The sequence below is a fragment of the Peromyscus leucopus genome, chromosome 9 (genome assembly GCF_004664715.2).
Source record: "Peromyscus leucopus breed LL Stock chromosome 9, UCI_PerLeu_2.1, whole genome shotgun sequence".
In the NCBI taxonomy this organism is placed as follows: Eukaryota; Metazoa; Chordata; class Mammalia; order Rodentia; family Cricetidae; genus Peromyscus; species Peromyscus leucopus.
The window spans coordinates 94,952,632-94,967,036 of record NC_051070.1 but is presented as its reverse complement, the minus strand read 5'-3'; the positions used below and the strand labels follow the sequence as shown (position 1 = coordinate 94,967,036).

The following is a 14,405-nucleotide window of genomic DNA, read 5'->3' as shown; positions in this document are numbered from 1 at the left end:
CGGGCTGTGGTTAGTGGCAGAGCACTTGTATGGCATGCATGAGTCTTGGCTCATTGTCTGGCATGCATGATGCCCTGGGACCAAGCCCTAGCACACAAAAATTTTTAACATCCAAAAAAACACACACATAAAAATTGTACACAACCTCAGTGTGCCATGTGAGGTTTTGATAGATGCACACCTTGTTTAAGGAATGACACAGGAATGTTCTTCACTCTAACCTAACGCCATAAGGCCAGTAGAATTTCCATCATTGCCTGCTTTCAACAGACTTACCACCAATTTATGACCTAGGCTCCATGTGTGTCTCCATTAACCGGAACTTCAGCATGTGCTACAGCCCTGCAGACTTAGAGTACACTCAAGGCAAAACCTTTTTGTAAAAATCAAGACAATTTCAGTGTCTGTTGTCTCAAGCAGGCATGTAATAAAGCCACAATAAACAAGGCATAGCTCAGAAGCACTTTCATACTATACTATGACATTGTAACAAAAAAATCTTCAGCTTGCTGAAGTGGAGGGTGGGTTACACATGAAGTGATAGTTGGGGAGGGAATGGAAGAGGATTTTTTTATAAAGTTTTTAAAAACTAGGATTGAGTTCTTGCTGGCACCCCTGAGATTCACATCTAGAAATTGTAAACCAAAAGTCTTAATTTTATTTCACATATCAAAATTTTCTGGAAATTACCTATAAATACCAAGACCAGCCTAAAAAATGCCCCAACCTCAGCTGTTTTCTAAGTTAATCAATCGGTTTGGTTAAGGGAAGGAAAGTATTGGGGATGTCTTTCTGTATGCAGTGAATGTGTTGCTCTGATTGATAAATAAAATGTTGATTGGCCAGTATCCAGGCAGGAAGTATAGTTTAGGTGGGATGAGGAGAGAGGAGAATTCTGGGAAGTGGAAGGCTGAGTCAGGAGATGCTGCCAGCTGCCGCCATGAGAAGCAAGAGTAAAGTACCAGTAAGCCACAAGCTACATGGCAATGTATAGATTAATAGAAATGGGTTAATTTAAGATATAAGAACTAGATAGCAAGAAGCCTGCCCTGGCCATACAGTTTATAAGTTATATAAGTCTCTGTGTGTTTACTTGGGTCTGAGTGGCTGCAGGCCCGAGCAGGACTGGAGAAAACTCTAACTACAGGAAAGAATGGCCAGGCCAAATGGTGAAGAGCTGTGTGACATGGAACCACCCTTTTGATGACCCACAGCAAAGCCCTTGGGATGTGAACCTGGTCTCCAGTAGTTCCTCTGAGTTTCATCTGACACACACTAGCTTCAAATGTGTCATAGCAGACAGAGAAACAGGCAACTGTTAGTTTCGATGCTGCAAGCTGCAGGAAAATGTAATGGAATACAGCTACTATCACAAAAGCTACTACTTGGAAAAGTCAAGGACTTCTCCAAAGGTTAAGCCATGGTTTAAGAAGTCTTGGTGATATTTTAGCTTTTGTATGTATATTAGCTGGTTCCTACAGTGACTTTCTTGTAATGCTATGCGTGCTTCCAAGAACTCCTAACAGTGTATTTATCTAAAATACCTGTCAAGCATCCAAGGCAAAATGAACGCCACCTGTCTACTAGGTCAGGAGGATAGCTTTATTTCTTGTGCAGTTTAGGGTGAGACCCTCCTTCTACTAATAAACTCCTAATTTCTTACCTAACCACTTCTAGGAATGTAGATTGAGCACATAAATTCCCTTCTTGATACACTAACTGATCACTAGCTCTCTATTGACCTCCTCCTTTACCACTCCCCCTTTGGGTTGTAAAAGAAAGCCTGGTAGTCACTGCCTGAGGAAAATTTTTACCTGCCTTTATGACCCCTATAAGAATTTAAGCCTGGTGACCTTGCTCTGCCAGAGGATTGCTATTGTTTGGTTTAATAACTGGATTCCTGAGAAACTTAGAGATAACTGAGAAAATAAGAAGACTGAGAGGTATGAGGAGAGAGAGAAGAGGATTTTGAAGAGAGAACTTGAGGATGAGACAGAGAAGAGAACAGAAGAGCTAGATGGGTAAGAACTGGAGAGGAACGAACTAGGTGGGAAGAACTAAATCGTAGGGCTAGAAGAGAGTACCAGAGGAACAAGATACAAGATGAGAAAGAAGGAGATGGAAGAGGAGCTAAGGTGGGAAAGAACTAGATGGATTAGAACCTAGATGGAGCAGAACTAAGATGAAGGAATTAAGATAGAACTTAGAGGGGACAGCAGATAAATGTGGAGAGAAATCAGGCAAGAAAGGAGCTAGGCACGAGAGCAGAATAGAAGCTGTGTAGAGAGAGAACTGACAGAATAATAAAGTGTATGGACTAAGGGTTTCATGTACATAGATTCATTTCTTTTCATCAAAGATTAAATTATCAGTTGGTTATAGATTCTTTCCTGACCCTGGGAGAGGACTATCGAGGGGCTGGACCCTCCTAGTCTCCAATATTTCGAGGCACTCACCCTTAGAGCATTGAGTGGATGCTTGAAAAAGAGGACTTTTACAAAACTCACGTCCACTGAGCATACAGAGATAAGGAACCAGTTCCTAATGAAGGCATGGGCTGCCTCACATGAGGATATGAAGACATGGGGCTGGAGCATGGATATTCTCTGACTCACATATTAAATGATGCTGTGACTTTTTAGTACTTCTGCTAAGGAAACACCAGTGAATCCTAAATTCAGGGTAATACAGAAGAATAAGCTCACATATCTTAAAAAATACCAATACTCAGAAGGGCAGACAAGAGAAGGACTTTGGATCTGTTCCAGGTTTAAGCAGACTGACCTGAGCCTGTGGGACACCATGCTTATTGCAATAAGCCAGGTATGGAACAACAAATTGCATGATCTCACTTAGATGTGGAACCTAAAAACACCAAAGGAATGGTGGTGCCTAGAAGTCATCCACAGGAGGCCTAGGGGATGGACAGACGCTGGATAAAGGTCAAATTTCAGTCAGGAGGAAGAAGCTCAGGGATCCATTCATTTCACAGCATGATGTGATCCATATAGTTCACCACAATGGGGCCTTCCCTTAAAAGTTATTGAATGATTGGATATTAAATGTTCTGACCACAGCAAATTATGAAGATGTAAGGTGACACCTGTACTAACAAGTTTAATTTAAATAATATCGATGTAGACAGATATTAAAGCAACAACTCTATACTACAAATATATTCAATTTTTATTTGTCAGTGATACTTTAATGAAGTTGTAGAGAGAGCGCAGTGACCCACAACTACTAAATGAAGCACATAACCCCGTGTCCTGGGCCAGAAAGCAAGACTGGAATGAAGAACAAGTGGTGGCGGCAGCCTTTTAAGCTCTACATTGGCAGGTCCTCTCTCCAGCTCAGTCATATGTCCCTTCATCGAGTGGGAAAAAGGACAGAGTGTGACATTTGAATAAAGCATGTCCTTTAGAAAGTAGTTTGCTGCACTAGCATCGAGTTTCCTGATCCTGATAATTATGTCATGATCATCTAAGAGAAGCCCCATTGTTTTAGGAGTAATTCTGAAGTGTTTAGTTAAGAGGGCTGGTTTTTGTAACTTACTGTCAGTAGTTCTGTGAAATAATAATGCTAGGTAAAATGCAAATAATACCCTCTCAGCCACACACCACAGATAAAGTGAGGCAGAACACTAACTGTGTAGGTAAGAGGTATATGGGTTAGCCCAAGGTTCCTTTAAAAGAAGATACCAAAAGCAACTCCAGGTTCTCCAGAAATCATGCAACTTAAAGGACAAATTGAGGGAAAGGTGCACAGGAATCAGCCTGCATAGCTTGAAAAGTGTCACTGCCCTGAAAGACAGAGGAAACCAACTCCCAAAGCTGGCAGTGTATATACAATGTATACCCAACATAACAGTAGTATATACAACGTGTACCCAATATAACAATAAGGGAAAACGAAAGGCTGTGATTAGTTGGAGAAAACAATGGGTCGGCTTAGTGTGTGACTCTCTCAGCTTCTGGTGGTGAGATTTTGACTGATTGTGACCAACTGTAAAGCCTTCGGATTTCCCCAGTCCTTTTCTGGAGGAAAAAAGTAAAATGATGACACAGGTAAGAAGGGTCCTTTCAAAGGAAGCTAGGGTTAGGTATCATGTCTCTGAGCCTCAGGGACAAGAGGAAAGCATTGCGCCCTAAGACTTCTCATGGCTATTAAGTGGGATGAATCCATATCAGATACCTGTCTCCATAGAAACCTATCTGGTTGAAAGTGCTGCAAAAGATTAACATGTATTTTTCCTTTCCTAAAGGGCAGTGGATCCTACTTACATGGATTTTGACCTTTACTTTTATATCTGAGGCTTATTATAAGGAGTTCTTTGCAAAGCTAGTCAAACAAAGAGCTCAGTAAGTATCATTTCATTAGTTCTAAGGTCTGAATTAAAGTAGTTATGGCCTTTAGAGCTGCATATCGTGAGACAACTATGAGGAATTGGGGGTGAAACCTGCCATTCATAGAATATTGCCATCTACGCAAATAAACCACTGCCCCCATACAATATTCTAGCTCAAATGCCAAGTGGCTTCATAACAGAGATATGAGTTAGACAGCCCTGTTTTCAGCCTGGTCCTGCATTTCAAGAGGCAGTAATGTTTAATAAAGTCAATCTCCTTGTATAAGTTAATACTGACAGATGTCACAGGGATATGGCTTCTCCAAAGCTCATAATCCTGTACAAGTCAATGCCACGAAGAATGGCCTTGGGTCATGGGGCTTTCTGACTCTCATCTGATTTCCAAGGTCATCTCGTTCTAGGTTTCTGGTACCCTGAACAGACTGTGTCAAGTAGGCTAAATTCATCTGAATCTGAAAGAGTATTGTGTTAAATACAGCTCACCATCAGAACCAGTCACAGTATAGTCACTGGAGTGAAGGACCATCCTGAAGACAAGGCCAGTCACCATTTGTGACACTACCTTTGGTATGTGACCTCTACATCTCTGGGATACTCAGACCCCAAAGGTCTATCCAGAAGCAGCTGGCCCCACCTTCAGGGAGGGAGTTTATTATGGAGTACACAACGCTTTCGGAAACTTTTGAGGGAACTGAAAATGGGGTCTTGAGGACCTGAAGGTTTTTGGGTCATTGGGGAGAAGGATCCCAAGGGAAATATAACTACTGAAGGAGATGGAATGAGACACAATTTTTCAATCAGTTTCGACTGGGCACTGTATCTTCATGGTGATCACAGGATGGGTTCTTTTGGCCTGTGCTGATTTAACACATTCAGCCCCATTTTCTTCACAAGTGGAAATACGATTTCAAGATTGAAAAACTAACAGTGGAATGTAGATCCTTTTCCTTTATTTGTCACCAGTTAATCTCTATGTTCTTTGTTGGGGAGAATTAGTTATTTATCCAATGCTAAGTGGTTAGTTTCGGAGTCAAGAACCAATCCATGATTGGCTGGTCCCACATTTCCAAGTATTGGCTGGGTGCTAGGGAATCTGAGGATTCTCAGGCTGTCTTTATAGTCAGGATCAATATGCCATTCACATATCTGTCTAAATTTGACTGCAACATCTTTGTAGTTTCAATCTGTGTCAGAAATAGCAGATGGCCTGTGTCTTCAGAGCACTTTGTCACAGTTAACCATTTACTTGTGCCTGACTTTGAGAACTACCTGTTGAAAGTGTCAGGGGATGCAGCTTCTGTACCTATTCCTTTCTACTCACAGCAGAACTGGCTCAGTTCAGTGTGGGCTCAGGAGTTATTCTTCCATGAGTGTTTAGCACTCTCAATAACCACAGTACTTCTCATGGTCTTTCCAAGCCTCATCAGAGGAGTACAACTTCCATCTACTGATCTGTCTCTGGAACATCATCCAAGAGCTTATTTCTATCAAAAAACTCTCCATTTTTTCAGATAATAAAATGGAGATCAGAAAGGCAAGTGCCTTGCTCAAACTTAATAGGTGGCAAGTGGCAGAAGCAGGAATAAATGCCCAGGCTGTACAATCAGGTGCACATGGGAACTCACTGTCTCCATCATGGTGGGCATGGGAACTCACTGTCTCCATCATGGTGGGTGGGACCCCCTGTGCCTGATGTAATGTGAGTGTCCCACTGTGCCAAGTTCTTTGCGTAGGATCCTGGAACAGGGTAATCTCAGAGAGACCTGGCACTTGCAACCAGAATGTCTGAATCAGATCCCAACTCATCTAACTTCATATATTTGGTGATTTTTCATGAAAGGTTTTAAAATTTTAAAAGCCTTGCAAAAATATTTTGATTGCACCATGAACTCTGTCAACCACTGTGTCCTTGATCTACCCCTGATGTGACACTCTGTTGTCCTTCAGTCATTTACCTTCAGTTCAGTTCCTCATGTTCAGCAGGGTGACTTGAGGTCAGAAATGTCACAGAAACCAGAAAGACCCATAGAAGAGTATTTATATCCTGAGAACAGTAACAATTTATTCAATCTCCACTAAATTCTAGAAATTATATTGAGGGCTTTACTCATATTTTCCTTTATCTATATAGAAATTTGAAAGGTCATTCAATCACATTTTCTTATTCTGAGGATCAGAGAGGCTCAGTGATTCACTCTGAGCTTGTGAGTTAGAAAGCAAGAGGTCAACTTATGACATCTGATTCAAAAACATAGACTCTTGCTACTAGGATGTCATAGAAGATATTCATTGACACACTATTGGAAAGATCTGTGAGCATACTTGTATGTAGACGCTACATAAGACATTCATTGATATACTGTTGGAAAGGTCTGTGAACATACTTGTATGTAGAATTAAGATTGGTACCACTGTTCCTGCATGCTTTTTCTTCCCCCAAGGTAGCTCCAGAAATAAATTTGCTGTGCAACTGGGAACTGGTCCCTATGCATATTATTAGTTCAACTATGCAGGTTTTCAAAGCCGTAAGTGGGGTCATATTGCTTTTAAATTTTTGTTTGTTTGTTTGTTTTTCGAGGACAGGGCTTCTCTGTGTAGTTTTGGTGCCTGTCCTGGATCTCACACCATAGACCAGGCTGGCCTCAAACTCACAGAGATCCGCCTGGCTTTGCCTCCCAAGTGCTGGGATTAAAGGCATGCACCACCACTGCCTGGCAAGTAGGGTCATATTGTTAATACATGCTTGCTTTATTAAGTATCCCTAAACCACACTTCCAAAATACACTTTTCATTTTTCTAATAGATGTCTTAGATATATTCTGATTTATTTGAACATGCACTTATGAATGGAAAGATTTAGATTATTTCCAATTTGTCAGCCACAGGAGCAAAGTGCAAAGAGTCGACCATTCAGACCCTTGTGCAAGTGTTTCTGAGGGGCAGGGTTTTTTAAGAGGGACAGAGTGATCAGATCTGCCTCTCTCCATATTACAGACACAGCCATGCTGACCTTGGAAAGCCCACAGTGGTCCATCTATGATTCCGTGCTGCATCTAAATGAGGAGTGAAGTTGGATGAACCTTGACTGTCTAATGTTTTTCTTCTTTCTACATTACCATTTCTAGTTTATTTTTACTTCCTTCCATGCTAGTTGGTACCTTGCCCTTCTTTTCTACTTCTATCTGCCCCTACTTACTTATTTACAGAGTTTGTCTCCTTACTTTGAAGTAAGAAAACACACAGCTGTCTAGTGCATGCCAAAAACTGGTGGTGAGCCCTTATGATCATGGTGAGCACTAACGCTCCTCGACTGGCCTAACGTGTATGAATCACTGTTCTGTTCGGTGGGACTGAGTGCTGTGATCATGGTGATTAGGGCACAGTGGAGAATAGAGACAGCTGGAGCAGGCGGGACCCATGGGAGGGTTCCAACTGTGTACTCCCTTACCTTCTCAGTATAGTTCACTTGATGATGTCCTGGTGTTTAACTTATGGACAAAGATAGTGTGGACTGCTGAAAGGGTGAACCCCTACCGTGAAGGATTGCAAAGCACACAGTGACTTGCTTATGTCTCCAACTTCAGGGCACTTTGTTATCTTGGTGAATGAGAGCTGTATATCTTCTAAAGTGTTACTGTCAATCCGAGTCACCTGTTTTTTTATGAGGTCCATGGGTTAATAGTCTTCCCCTTCACTGAAGTAAGGCATTATTTAAATTTTATTATTTAAAAATTACTTTAAATTGTCAGAGCTTTGGGGGATGGTTTAATAAATGATATTTTAGTTACAAGAAAGAATAATCTATTGCCAATAAATGTCAGTATTCAGTAGAATATTTTAATGTCAAGGGAAAATGCTGATGATCTATTGCTAAGCATTAAAAGCTGGTTACAAATGATGTGCTTTAGATGACCCAAGTCTATAAAAAAGTAGATAGAAAAGAAAGGACTGAAATGTGAGGAAAATTGTAATAGTGTTTGTCCTTGGTAAATGGAAAAATTTATTTTTAAAAATTATAATTTTACAACTTACTGAAATTTTCATCTTTTCCCTTGAAAAATCATATAGAGCATTTAGAAGGAAAGAAAATGATGCATTAAAATTTTTCTGACTCTTCTCTCCTTCCTCAAAATTTGAGATTCATCTGTTTTAGCATCATGCATGGTACAGATTTACAGAGAAATTTAAGTGGCATTATTAGATTGCTGCTGTTCTCTCAAAAGTGCCCAGGGAGGTGGCTCAGCCCAGACTGTCATCCCAACAGCCCCTATGCATCCTTCTAGAAAGTTCCTGGCTACTGTGGAGGCCCACTTTATGGGTTCAGTGGACTACTGAGGTCTAGCTTCAATGAATCACCTCTTTATCTGTGACCAACCTTCTGGGCTTGCTCAACTCTGTGGTTCCCAACAGAAGTTTAGGGAGCTTGGGTGGGCAGAGGGGAGAAGTCTTGGGATAATTTCAGAGGGGATTAGAGTTCCAATCTTGAAGTAGGGGCTTTCCAGAAGGGATCTATCACCCAATGGAATGTTAACCAGGGAAATGTGTGAGCATATTGTGAGGCCCAAAATGTCCCCAAGATGGAATTGCCAGCTGGCTCCTAGGAATGGAGGGATAGGCATATTCCTGAGTGCCCACTAGATGGCAGGCTCTTTCCTGCCCTGAGTCCTTATGAGTCTCTCAAAGGCTTGGGGACACTGGTCTAAAGGGTTACTAGAAGGGACAGTTGAAACACAGATTCTAGGATCCATTCCATCTCTAGGCTCTCCAACTCAAAGGTCCAGCTGGGACCTCACATTCTTCTTTCTCTTTTCTTCTAGTCCTTCTTTTAGTAAAAGTCTCACTATGTGGTCCAAGCTGGCCTCCAGCTCACTGTCCTCCTCCTTCTTTAGCGCTGCATTTGGAGTGCTGGGGTTTCACAGCGAATCACCACACCCAGCTCAGACTCTCATTTCTAACATCTGCTGGAACTCCTATTAGTACCACTCTCTGGGGTGCACATTTTGAGCCCAGGATAAGTCAACATGGGTTCTGGGAAGGAAAGGAGGAGGTGGTATAGTTCCTGACACAGAAAGTGAGGGGCTCTGGAGCTGGTGTCACCCGCCAGGGCACTTAGCATGAATGCAGCTAGTAAAGTTCTCATATGCGCTGCTTAAAATATGAGCTAGGAACCCTAAATAAGCTTCAAACAAAATGCATTTGAGAGGATTACACATATCAGTCAACGATTCTCAAATGATTTGAAGTAAGGGTATGAAGTAACCCCACCCATCAGACCAATGCATTCCTTTTCATGCTTAAGACTTTGGCACAGTTCTGGCCACATGTGACTGATCAGGCAAGTCTGACAGTACCAAACTGGTCTGTGTCTGGCTCAGGGTGTGGCAGCCATTGATGAGGCATCTGGATTGTGGGTGATGATAAGGTGCTGTGAAGGTTTCTGAAGCTGGTTCTCCATTTCTCATCTTGCATCAGCAGAGAGTGACAATGATCAGTTCGCAGCCCACAAACCACGCGTGAAAGTATTCTGGTCTAGCTTTGGGAGATTACCGATTTGGGGACGGGCTTGTTGTGCAGCCTCAAGCAGCCAATTTAGTGTTTTGAATTGCTGAACCACAAGTTAAATTTGTATATGGTTCAAGGTCATTTGGTTCTTATCAGTTACTTCTGGGGTGCTTGGAGGGAGGCTAATCGAATGTCCCTTTGGCTCAAATGCTCTTTCTTCATGCTTAGACATCAAGCGTAATGTCCTGGACACAGTAGGCCCTGTACAAACACTAGAAAATAAATGCAGATAAGAGTAGGCCAGGACGTCAACCGTTTTCAGGGTGGTGGCCAGCCAGGAAGTAAATGCCCAGTACAAACGGCCCTCAGACAACACTTTCTTTATGGACTTTATAGACACAGCGGATCAATGGAGCCAACGGAGAAGAACCAACTCCCAAGGGAATGTAGGCCTCACTCGTCAGTGTGCTAAGATGTGAGGGAAATTTACTTCAGTAGATTCTTGGGCTTTGTGACTCAGGCCACTTGGGTGTCATTTCCATGCTGAATCAGGACACTGTTTTATGCCCAGGTCAAAGTGAGCCTTGGTGGTATCTCTGGAAACCTCACAAAGTTTGCCTCCCTTGTTTTCCTTTCACTACCAGAATAACGGACATGCACTTGGATGATTTAGGAAGAGCTGGAAGCAGATCTGAGCTTCATAAAACAACCCACCTACCCACCCTCACCTGATCAACTCTCCCAGCTCCATTCCTTGCTGGGCTATTCAAGGAATTTATGTGACTTAGGATGTACAGCCAATAATAATCATCACCGGAAAAATGGTAGCTGCTATTTAAAGTGCACTGCAAGTCCGGTACTGTGCTGAATGTTTAAGTACATTATATTAGGTAGGTTTTATCAACCTAACATTTATATAAGTTTGCTCTAAACATACAGTGGGAAGGCTGGTATCCTAGTCCAAATGTGTCAATCTCAAAATGTTGTGCAGCCATTTTTCTGTGGAGTCTTATACCCAAAGACTGTAACTTGTCTGTTTATCTTTTCTTTTTTGAAGGTGTCTCATATTTAGCCCCAGACTTGCTATCCTTCTGCCTCAGCATCCTGTGTGCTGGAACTCCCACTCCCTTTTACTTTCAAGGTATTTCAACAAACTGAAAGTTTAATGTTTAGAACTCTACATATCTAAGAACAAAATTCCTCATAATAGGGACAGCACTCTGGGAAGGAATGTGTTTGGGTCCCAGTTGTGAAGGAGTCAAATTCAGTTCACTATGTTCTTAAATCATGAGGATGTTGGCATTTCACTATAAATCAAAGACAGACAAGGTTTTCCTGCAAACTATAAAATCTGAAGATACAATCTGCTTGTAAATCTAAGTTGTAGTTCAAGTAAAGATGCATGTACACACCCACTCACACGTGGAGACTCACCTGTTTTACATCCCCACTTCTTTGAAAAAAAATCTTATTTTGCCATTTTTCTAAATACCCTTTTCAAAATTTCAAAGTCTCTCCTAGAAATGGCTGCATAAACAAGACTGTAATAGTGGCTAGACCAATGGGCATATTAAGATGGAAGGTGGAAATTTCACAGGGTCCCACCCCTGGACAAAGAACTACAGGCAACAAATGATTCCAGAGAGAGAACTAGCCTCTCCCAATTGGTTGTGCAGTGCAGAGCGGTCAGTCCTGAAACAATAGGTCTGCAAACAACAAAACAGAGCCAGCAGGTTGTAGTTATGTATTTGTGCATACACATACACCATACATATGTATGTATGTCACAATAACAATCAAAGAAAAAGGAGCCATCAAGTTGAGAGTAGGGTGGGGCACATGGGAGATGTGCCTGGGAGGAAGTAGGAGGAGGAGAAGGAGGGGGAGGTAGTGTAATTCTATTTCAATTTAAAGCATTAAAAAAAACCCTTTAAACTTCTAATAATCAACACAGAAGTTCAAGTATCACCTCTCAAAAGGAACATGGTGTTCCTGCCTGTGCTCCAGTCAGAGCTGAGGATGCGATCTTTGGATAATGCATTTCAAAGGAAAACATCCACCTCAGAAATTGGATCTTTCTGAGTAAACTGGAAGTTATGGAGGTTCTGAAGTGTTTCCAGAAAGTCAGGAAGACCTGGGTTCTTATTCATGAGTGATAAGTGTAACTGTGGCTTATGTTCAAGACAGGGCAGTGGTATGCTTCTTCATGGCTCATCCTTTATTATGTATCCATATGTGATACATTGTTATTTGATCGTGAGATTTTCAATTTTCAAACAGACAATTTAAACTTTACCACAAGTAAAAACCAAAAGGCCAATCATGATCTTTTTAGCTTTTAGGCTCTCAACTGGAAACGAATGGGTAGTTACAAGAACTTGGACACTTACAGACACAGGCTGCTTTAAGAAGCAAAGATTTTGGGCAACCCTAAGACCATAACGCGATCAGCATGGAAGACATCTGTCAGGTGGGGTGGCCTGAGGTGACAGCAGCTAAGTCTTATGTGATCAGGAACCTGGGCAGCTTTGGCTGGGTTTGCTTCCCCTCTTGAGGTGACTATCTCCTCCTTCATGAGGTGACAACTGTCTAACACCCTAATCTTCTCTCCATGACCATGACGCAGGATTTAGTGACCACAAGACATGTTAAAATCTCCCTGTCAAGCATGAACTGTCTATGTAGGTTAAAGGCAGGCATCGAAATCCCGTTAGCTACTGGTGCAGCTGGGATAAGAAACATATGCACACGCACACACTCAGAAACACACCACAAAACAAGTAGTTACGAAAGCAGCAATGTCTGTTTCCACTCAGATAGAAGTAGAATTAAAGATCAAATTAACAACACATTTGCTCCTTAAATAAATAAAAGGGATCTCTCCTCCAGTGTTGGGGTATGGCATGAAGTGCTTGCCTTAGGATCCTGCTTGTTTATTTATGCTTAAAAGAAAATTAGAGGATGAAGACAACATGGAGGATCAGCCAGGGAAACACACTGACACTAGGCAGGTGAAGAAATGGAGGAGGAGCACCACCCTGGGAGAGATGCAAACGTGTGGTAATGGTCTAGTAGGAAGTGGGTTACCTTTACATTTCTTCTCTTCGGTCTGGAAGGTCTGGGCACTTGAGACGCTCTGATCGTTCACATCGTCAGGATCCAGATGGAATATAGAACTTGTCCAAGTGGCCTGGATGAGGTGTGGGGATGCTTGCTCATCCTTCAGTGCACCGCGCCTCTCCACATGGCTCTTCCTGTGCAGGCAGGCTTCGGACATTCCTACGAGCTTCCAGTCCTGTCCTCGCTCTGGACGGGGCTTCTGTTTGTCCCAGGCTGGAAGGCCATTTTCTGGTGGGAGGGAGTGAAAACGTGAGATAACAGACTGTAGGTATTGTCAAGGTTTTGCTGAGGTTGTGTGTCTTGGAAGCCAGTTGCTGCTCCGTCCTTTTGGGCTGACACTGTTCACATGCACCTCCACTATGATGTCAGGACATGCCGAGGCTGTTAGCGCTGGGCACAGAGCCACCGAAGCTGGATGGCCTGTTGGAGTAACCAACACAATTACCCCCTCCCCGTTTCCTGAGCTTCTCCACAGCAAGGCTCTACTAGTCTCACCACTAGAGAAGCAGCCCAAGAGCAAGCTGATACTGGTTTATATCACTGCTTAGATGACCATTTGAGGTCTTAAGAGTCAGGGCTGGCCATGACCTTAGGTCGGACCCTTAGGATATAGCACATCCGGGATGTAGCCTCGTTTGACTTGGCTTTTATCACAGACTGACCTGAGGGACATTGGGCACACTCAAGTGGCCACACTGAGACTGATAAGCTGCCATTCTTACTATTTTCGACTCTGATGGCAAACTAAGGGAACAGGAAAGAGCCACCATCAACAAAACACAGCATGGAGCAGCAACAGCCCCCAAGCCTAGATCCAGATCATTCACATGGAAGTTCTGAGTTCAATGGAGCCCCAAATGGGCCATGAAATCACATAAAAGTCATGCTTCCTCTGTATGCCAAAGACAGAAGGATGAGCCAGGATCTCTCAGGTTGGGTACCAGAAAGCTAATATTTTATTGTTTTTGAGTTCGGTCTATGGCGTTTGCAGGCCTGTTCTCTAGAATGGGCAAAAATAGAATAATATAATGAATTTCTTACTGAGAAGCATCTTCTCTACTGACAATTTTCACCTTATTCAATGTCTTTACTATATAGGAAGATAAAGTAGAGGACAAAAATAATAAGAACACACACTCACACATCACATACATACTACACATACACTTATACCACACATTCACACACACACACTGCACACACACCACACTCACATTCACACACATCATACACTCACACTCATACATACCACACACTGACACTTACATGCTGATAAGCTGCCATTCTTACTATTTTCGACTCTGATGGCAAAACTACACAACTGTGAGCTACAACACTCACAGTCACACACACACACTCACACGTGCAAAGTACAACATACTTGGTCACCTGTTTCCAGAAATTCTTAGCAACT

At 42.4% G+C, this 14,405-nt stretch overlaps 1 protein-coding gene across 5 annotated transcripts in view; it reads right to left on the bottom strand.

Moving 5' to 3' along the window:
* Positions 1-14,405, bottom strand: part of Thrb (thyroid hormone receptor beta) — a 368,908-nt gene that overhangs the window by 65,244 nt on the left and 289,259 nt on the right. For all 5 annotated transcript variants that reach the window (XM_028875676.2, XM_028875677.2, XM_028875678.2 and 2 more), the window contains exon 4: positions 12,959-13,219. In XM_028875676.2, coding sequence (XP_028731509.1) covers positions 12,959-13,219 — 261 coding nt within the window. The remainder of the gene's footprint in view (positions 1-12,958; positions 13,220-14,405) is intronic.